The following is a 9,203-nucleotide window of genomic DNA, read 5'->3' on the forward strand; positions in this document are numbered from 1 at the left end:
TTTTTTTTTTTTTTTTTTGTATAAACGATAAACTTCTTCTTAAATCCTTTGTTAAACTCGTGTGCCACGAATTTCGAATTTCGTGATAAGATGACGGTTGAATTAATAATGAAAAGGAGAACAAGGGGGGGAAAAAAAAAATAGTCTAGTTGAAATTCGATGGTTCACGGATGAAAGAGGAATGACAGAGCGGCGGAGTTGGAAATATAATATTTTCGCGCTGGCTGTTTGATGGAAACTTATAACGCTTAGAGAAAGAAAAAGCGGATCGCGGATACCGTAAAAATATTGGCCGTTGAAGTTGAGAACCGCGCGAACGCGTCGTCTATTCGAGCAACGTAAATCATATTACACGGTTACTGAATCCGAAGTGAAAAATGTTTACAGAACTTGAGTCGTATAAAGTAGCAGTTTTTTTCGCTCGGGGAAAAACTGCAGTATTGACACTGCGAAATATTAACCGCAATAGTTGGGCGAAGTTGTTTCGACGAAAAGAAATATTATCTCGTGGCCCACGATAAGATATATATACGGCGATAGATGTATCGAATATACGATTTTTTTGGGATACGCTTAATAAAAGTGTTTTAAAATAATTAAGAAATGATGTTTGAAAAAATTATACACGTCGTGCGTTTGTCCTTTTTTCGCAAGAAGAAAGTAAAGAAATTTACATTTCAACAGTTTAATGATTATGAAATGCGGGTAATTACAACGTGTACTTTTTACTTGACCGCTAATTAAAAGCCGTATAGAAAATTTTTCCCTTTAACTTCAATTTCTTTTGAACAAAGCTTCGTAAAGTTTTAATGAGTTAGAATTTGTCGTAATTGCTTACCATTAGGATAAACTTGCTCGATACGATATTTTAGTAAAATGATCCATCGTTGGTAATTATTTTTGCTAATGCGCGAAGAAATTAAAATTTTTACTCGTCGAATCGAAGATAAAAGGAAAAAGAAGGGGGAAAAAGGGGAGAGTATAAAATATCTTTCGTTCCAATTCAACTTCTTCCATTGCATATATATATATATATATATGTATATTTATAACCTGTACTTTTTTTTTGTTTCGCAAAATCACCGGTAAGAATTTTATTTTCGAAACGCGTGTAACGCAAAATTTCCCCGTGTTGTGTAATTCTTGCTCGATGGTAAAAATATCAACCATTTCTACCATTCATAGTAGAAATATCCACCATTTCTGATACGCTGATTTCGCCGCGGCAAGTTTTATTTCCGGAATAGCAATTTCGTTGATGTAACGATAATAAATTCTGCACAGAGAGAGAGAGAGAGAGAGCACGAAAGAGATCCAAAACTGCGTGCAGAGATATTCGAGATCGAATATATAACATTTCGTAAAATGTTTTCGTTACGTTTAATCGTGATATTTCGGTATAATAATATCTCTAAAACTGTGCATCGTAAAATTGTGTAAAATTGTTTCGAGACAAATTGTATTTTTTTTTTTTTTTTTTTTGATTTTATAAATCCAAGCATTATTATTTATAATTCTTTCAATAAGAGAGAGAAAGGAAAGATATTCCCACCGTAAAACGTGGAATGGACGATATTCTGACGGAAGCGAGGGAATAATTTGATTTAACCACTGTTCATCCTACTTTCTCGCAACATGGCGCAATCATTAGTTTATTCCTTCTTTCTTCCCACGCAGATGCGAATTTTTTTTTACATTCACAGCATATCTTCTCACTCGAGTTTAAAATCCGTTAAATTAAACTATAACACGTTCGATCTACCATAACGTTTAATCAAACGATTTGTCGAACGAATAGAGTACATTAGACAGATAATTATTGCAAGACAAATACATAAAGAGAAATTAGAGTACAAAAATTCATCGAGCGACAAAGTGTATTTATTTTTTTTAATTTAAAATTTTATCTATCCGTTATTCCACATCGAAGAGAGAAAGAGCGCCCGAGAAATATATCCATTCCATGGAGATCCAAGTGAAACAATAGCATCGCACAAGGGAGCTGGAACGATTAAGTGGTAGGATGGTACGGTATATATTCCCGGGGATGCTCGAGGATACGAGGTAACTGGTCACAGGACGAAAACGTTCAACTACGGAGGAAGGTCCTTGTGATGATTAAGGCCTGTTAAATCGAGGGATGCGCGAATAGGGTTTGGGGGAGGAGGGGGCCTCCCTCGAAGATATGAGGGATCCGCCGGGAACATTCCAAGGACTCTCTATACAGCGGAGGAGAACGAGCCAAGGGCGGACTTAGAAGAGCAAAATCTCGAGCCGCGTCCTTGTTAAACGAGAATGTTCGAGGTATGGCCATTGGGTCGGGATCTACTTCAAAATATATACGTATACGTTTCGCCAAATATCTTGCCTTCCATTTCTTTCCCTCGAAGGTAGACACGAAGATGGCGAAATCGAGAAACTTCTCCAATATCTTTCTTTTCTTTTTCTTCGAAAATCTTTATCATTCTGGTTAACTAACCAAATGATTGAAATGTAATATTTTTAAGAATACCGCTTTATCCAAGATTAATAAAGATATTATTTAAAACATTATCCATGAACACTCGAACCAGGCAATCTTTTTCGTTTAATGAAGGTTAATATTAAACGTGAATCTTTGACGAGGAATTTAGACAAGGCAAGTTTACGCGATAAAAACAAATGGGGCGGGGGTAAAATTTTAATACGTAAGTTGAATTCGGATTCGACGAGAGGGGCCGGTTCAAACGATTCACGAAACGTTTCTCTCTCCTCCACGAGGGCTAATAAATCTAGAATCGTCCTAATGAAACGGCAAACCGCGCGTCTCGCCACCCTCGGCCGCTCAATGGTTCAAACGCGATGAAATCTCGTAACGTCGGTGTCAAGATTTGCATAATTCGCGGTGATAATTAAGCGATCTGCATATTACCGTCCCCGTCAGCCTCTCTTTTAAGGGCAAATAGTCCCTGCCACTAAACTTCTCCTCTTCCGTGCCCACAATTTCTCCTCCTGGTATTCCCGCTATTGGATTAAAGCGTTGTAACGAGCAATATATTCGTCTGTCCTCCTTCCCCTCCCGCGCATTTCGCACACGTGTCGCGCGAATTTCTGTCTTTCTATCGGGGGAAGTAGGCGTCTTTTTTTTTTTTTTGTAATTGTTGGACCGACGTCCAAACGACGAAACAATTGCCGGATACATAGGAAAATAGAGGGTGTGTATGGACTTTCTCTCCTCCTACATCCACGGATTCGTTTCTTTTGTGCTCGAGTCGCGACGCGTGAACTTTGAACGAAGCTTTTCTTTTTTTGCGATTTTTGTGGCCACTGTTTACAATTGTCTTGATCGATAGAATTAGTCGTTTGTTGAAAGGAGGAGATTGTTGTGTGAGGGAGAAAAATTTACAATAAGAATATGAAAATTAAGTATCAGGATCGATCAATTAATGTCTTTTTTATATATATATATAATTATAAGTTTGTTTCGCCACGAGTTCAAGTTACATCAAGTTTGATGGATCGTACTTTGATTAATATTGTTTTTTAATAAAACTTTGGACGTTGAAAGTTTTATTGAGAATTTAGCCGTTTCATCTGCAACTACGTAATAGGATAACTTTTTTATTGTAGGAAGCCTGGTCCTCTTGAAAAAAAAATTACTTTGGAAAATCAATCAAGCGTAATACTGCTTCCAGAAAAGAAAAAGAGAAGAGAAAAAAATCATCGAACGAATTCAACAATTCGAAACGATATATAATACACAACATGGAAAATAGAATTTTATAACCAAACTATTCAATCATTTTCGAGAATATCCGTGCAATCGATCATATATCGAGACACACTATGAAAAATATCCTAATATATTCATTCGTTTCGCGGTGTCTAAAACCAAAACCACGTTCCATAAATTTTTAAACTTTAAAAACTAAGTCCCTCGAATCGGGGGAGGGGAATGCCAATAATATCTACGATCCAACGCGTCGCTGATCCACTTTCTCACCCTGTATTACTCCCTATCGATCACCGACGGTCAACGTTTCGTCATTAATCACGGATCCGCCGTACGAACCCGCCCACCCCCCGTAAGCCTAATAAACCTGGTGGGCCAAACTTCGATACGTCGATGAAACCACCACCTTCGAACAACCGAAGGTGGACGACGATAATAATGACGATGGCGCGAGGAAGAGAAGGAGGAGGAGGAGGAGGAATGTTGTATGGTCAAGTTCGGCAAGCGGCTTTGCCGAACTTTCGCCAATCAGCAGGTGGAATCCCGGCCGAAACTCACTGACAATTCAATTACAACTAGGAATTCCCTGGACCCTGGAAGCTGAGAAAGTTTGGCGGTTTGATAGGGGAGGGAGGTGACCCACACTTCTCCAAGTGTTATGCAGATTTCTGTTTGGCCAGTCATTAGATTGCAGCCAGGGGGTGTTTGCAGCCACGGCGGTCGTTACGACGACCAACCCTCCCCCCTCGTCCACGATCACCACGTGATATTATTCTTCGACTTCTTTATCCATCGATCTCGTCGTCGTTTCGAAATATCAAAGTCGATTTCGACGAAGCTATCCCCCACCCCTCCAAAAACAGCATTAGTGCACTTACCGGCATAGTTTGGCTACCGTGTAAGGTATTGATCGCCGCTAGCGCTTCTTGATGCGATGAAAGTTTTACGAATGCACAGCCTGGAAAAAGAAAAAGAGAGGGGAAAGTTTCGTTAATCGTTTCGGTTATTCGTCGAGAAATTTGTATGTGGATTGTTTGAAAAGAGTGTGTTATTATCGATATTTAATTTGAATTCGTGTCGCGAGAAAATATCGTTTGTCGAGAGAAAAATGCCTCGTACGAATTGTACGATCGATCGTTGGAACGAAGAAACGAAAAATCGTTTTATCTCGCGCGGAAAAGAAGGCGGAAGGGCCCCTTCTCCCCTCCCCTCCCCGTTCCCGCCATTGTCGCAAAGTCGAGACCATCTCTAACGATGATGGAACGATTAATCGCCCCTTGCTCCCCTCCCCCAGCTACTAGCGTGCTTATCGTTATAGTTAGATGGAGACGCGAAGACAAAGAACTGGAGGGTGCTTTGAAAAATTGACGCGCCAGCGGAGCGCAACGTGCACTTAATAAAAGATGTTTACCACGAACGGAGAAACCGCTCCTTTCGTTTCGACCAATAACGGTGCGTATCACGGCGAGCAAACGATCCTGAAAAATTACCACGATCCGGGATCGTTCGCGGAATAATACGGGGCGATCCGTCACGCCGCCGGAGGATAATTTTAAACGGGGTTTCGAGTTTTTCGAAGGGAAAAAAAAAATGGCGTGTATCGCTTTCGATCGCGACTGTATAAAATTTTATTTATTTAAATTTTGATAATGTAAAAAAAAAAAAAAAAATATCGTCGAGCGTTCGTTCTCGTAGTTGAGGGAAAAATTTAATTCTCCTTTGATCGCAAAGGACAAATATTATTACATTTCAAAAATTGTATTTTATCAAACAACTATATCGAAGTTTAATAAACTCTCTATCGCGAGACTGTGCAATATCAATACATCGCGAAACGTATAGTTTATCTCGAAGAGGAAAAAACAAATTGATCGTTTCATCTTTTTCCTTTTTCTTTTTTTTTTTTTTTTACGGGAAGAAAGCCGTTGCACAACTATTTTCAAACTACTTCGATCGTTCGAAGAATTATTACCAGCAACGTTATAATTATTTCAAATTTAATTAAAACACGCGAAACTTTCCGTTCATCGTGAAACCACTCCGCGGTATCAGCTCATATTTCCCCGTCGAAAAAGGAAGAAAGAAGAAGAGGCGAGGGGGAGGGGAAGAAGAGAAGGAGGAGGAGGGAAAAAAAAAAAATATTACCCGAGGAAGATAAACTAGGAACATCGTTTTGATGAATTAATAAAATCGTTTGCACAGCTGAGGATACCTTGGGGCATCGAGTTTCAGTTTTATCGGATATAAAATCCTCCGCTATTTAACCGTTCCTATATATTTTATATAGTATATATATATATATATATATATATATAATATAAAAGCCGTACCAAAGGAGGGGGAGAGTTGGCGACAAGAATGGAGGGAGGAGGAATGTCCGAAATCGGAGATAAAAGCGATCCGAGGCGTAGGGGGTAGGTGGATAAGATTTTCTCGCGATTCAACCCCTGTCGTACAAGAATTTGTCCGAGCTTCCAAGCTTGTTCCGCTATTCCTTCTTGTGCAAGCGAAATCTCCGACTCTCGAGAAGGAGGAGGGAGGGAGGGTGGAGGAGGGGGGGGGTGGGTGGGTGGTCTCGAAGACGATGCGCTCTTCAGATTTTTCTTCCCCCGTTTCGGCGCGGACGGAAATAAAAGAGTCGAATTTCTCGAAAGTTCGCCTACTCTCGCGCGTTTGTATTTTCGCATTTTCTCCGTTCCTTTGTATTATTCGTGCGTTCATCTTTCTCCCATCTTTTCACTTGGATTCTCTCGCTCGAATCCAAAGCAATTTCCTTCGGTCGATACCAGGGTGATCGATCGACCAGGTATTATTATTAAAAAAGTTACTTTTAAATTAAGAAATTTCGAAAACTCTATATCACCTTGAATTTCCATTTCTCGCGAAAACAAAGAATCGATGGGAAATATCCGAGATCCAGCCAGAATTTCATATTTCACCGTTTTTATATTTAAATATAAGTCCCGCTATTTTCGTATTTTCTCGAACCCTGTCTTTTTTTCCATTTATTTTTACACAATTCCAAGACGAATCTATTCGAGTGTCGACGCCGTCAAAAAAATTTTCTTTAAGAAATTAACGAGAATGTCGAAACTCGAGCAACCTCAAATACAAAACTTTCTCCATCATTTCCCTTTAAGTAACAACAACAATAATAATAATAATAATTTTTACTCACACGCACGCAGCTTGGTGCGCGCGCGCGTCCATGTTCCACCATGGCTCCTTCCTTCCCGCCGGCTCGAAAACTATGTTTGCCCCCCCCTTCGAATAACGGCGAACAACAAACACTGGACAAACCGCTCTGGCCCTCCACCGACGACGATGTAGACTAGTTTCGTGGATCTCTCTCCCCGTTCCCATTCCGTCTCGAGCCCTCGCTCTCGACCCCTTCGCGACCCATCCGCTCCATCCCACTGTTCTCCACTCTTCCCACACCCGGGCCACGAACCAATCGATAACGCCTGCGAGACTTTCCACTCATATATTTGATTGCTCGGCAAACATGTCTAAGTTTATTCTGCGGCCCCCCCCCTCCATCCATCCATCCATCCATCCACCTACGACCCCGTCCAAGCGTTAACGCCGCGCTGCTTGCGCCAGTTTATACCAGGGCGAGCCAGACTTTCGATACTCGGTTGGAAACTCTCCAAAGGGAGGACGAATACGAATCTTTTTTTTCTTTTTCTTCCTTCCTTTCTTTCTAATCTTTTTATGCTCGAAGTAATTCGATCGGTATTAGAGCGACGTGTATTTATAAGTCGTCGATGGGGGAGAAGGGGGGTAATTGAAATACGGGACGGGGGGACGTTTAATCCTTCCTTCCTTCCTTCCTTCCTTCCTTCCGGGATAATCTTCGGCCGCGATTTCATCTCAATTTTCACCACCACGGCGCTTTATTATATCGCGGTTGACTTTACGAATCGGAAATCGAGTTCGCCATTTCTCGCGCACACTTTTCTGTGACTTTAATCACGAGAATTTCGCCATGTTTGTTATATCGTGTTATATCGCCGCGAAAATCGTGAAAATTGTGATTTTTCCTTACGTATTGCAAGCATTTTATTTATTTAAATCCACGCACGTTCCACTTTCAAGTTGAATCTCTCGCTTCTTCCGTTTCTTATACCGACTCGATATTAATCTCGAGAAGAGGCAACGTGAAATATATTAATCAATCTCGTTATACGTGTTTACCGTGGAAAACTGTCCAAACTTTCGAGAGAACTTATATATCCCTTATTATCGATCGAGCGAGAGTTTAACAATTGAATTTATCCATTCGGGACGCGGAAAATCTCGTTAGGTGCGGGTCTAATTGTTTTTGGAACGGAGAGAAGCCGCGGATGGAGGGGAGGGAGGGAGGGGGGGGGAAGATTATCGGTGGCGCGGTTTATCCCGAAAACTTTTCGTTTCGTGACGTGATAAATTAACGTTGGCCCCTTTTATTTGCTTTTTCACCGTTCAAGTAGCGTTCCGCGTTCGAATTGGCGACCCGCGAAAATAATATGATAGTGTATTGCGCCCGTGTGTTTTCGTTTTTATGCAAACTCGGGTGAAAAATACCGGCCGCTCGAAACACTGTAAACCCCGTGTCATCCGCGTTCGAATTGCGAGCAAACAACGAAATTCAATGCAAATCGACGATGGTAGATGGTATATATATTTGCCCCTGCAACAGTTGGAATCGTGGATGGAATCAACGTTCCCGTTCCATCTTATGATCGTTATTTTATTTCGATATACCGGCAATTTGCGATTACGCGCAATTTTTTTCCTAAGAAATTTCACAAGTGTTTCACGAAACTCGAACGATTACGATAAGATCCACAAAAAATTGAAATCTAAAAATATTATTACGATGATTAATTCAAGATAAAATTTAAAATTAATTTTAGAGAAATTAAAATTATTCCTTTAAGAATAATTCCTTTACACGTGCCCTCTCGTACTTTGCTTAATCACTGGTCACGAAAAAAAAAAAAAAAATTGGGGAACGAAATCTGAAATAGGTCGATCTAACGTTTTACACATTTTCCCCATAAAATGCACAACCACACGTAATTGAAATTTCAAATATTCGAAAAATTTTCTCATCCCAATTCGTCTTCGACGAATTTCACGTTAAAATAAGAATTCGTTGCCTCGTGGTCGTTAATTATCTCCTCTCCCCCTCCCCCAAAAAAATGGATTTACATCCCCATCGAATCGGGAGATCGAGACACTTTCCTTTCCAAGTAGTACGTAAAAGAGAGCAAAACCGTGTACGCGTGCAAATCGTGGGGACATATGCTCGATAACTACCGTTTGAGTCAGCGGCATGACATGCAGCTTGTGTGTGCCGACACCGGGAACGGACCAAACGAATCAATTTCATTGATGAAGCTACTAAATCCGGCGCGGGTTGAAAACGCGAGCACTCGTAATTGGTACAACGGTCGGTTTTACAAAGTACATAGAGAGAGAGAGAGAGAGAGAGAGAGAGAGAGAG

The 9,203-nt window shown here is 40.6% G+C and overlaps 1 protein-coding gene across 18 annotated transcripts in view; it reads right to left on the reverse strand.

The window, feature by feature from the left end:
* LOC122715634 (CUGBP Elav-like family member 4) overlaps positions 1-9,203 on the reverse strand; it is a 513,357-nt gene that overhangs the window by 25,969 nt on the left and 478,185 nt on the right. For all 18 annotated transcript variants that reach the window (XM_043937961.1, XM_043937967.1, XM_043937962.1 and 15 more), the window contains one exon: positions 4,591-4,670. In XM_043937961.1, coding sequence (XP_043793896.1) covers positions 4,591-4,670 — 80 coding nt within the window. The remainder of the gene's footprint in view (positions 1-4,590; positions 4,671-9,203) is intronic.

Source organism: Apis laboriosa, unplaced genomic scaffold (genome assembly GCF_014066325.1).
Source record: "Apis laboriosa isolate Shangri-la unplaced genomic scaffold, ASM1406632v1 scaffold39_cov144, whole genome shotgun sequence".
In the NCBI taxonomy this organism is placed as follows: Eukaryota; Metazoa; Arthropoda; class Insecta; order Hymenoptera; family Apidae; genus Apis; species Apis laboriosa.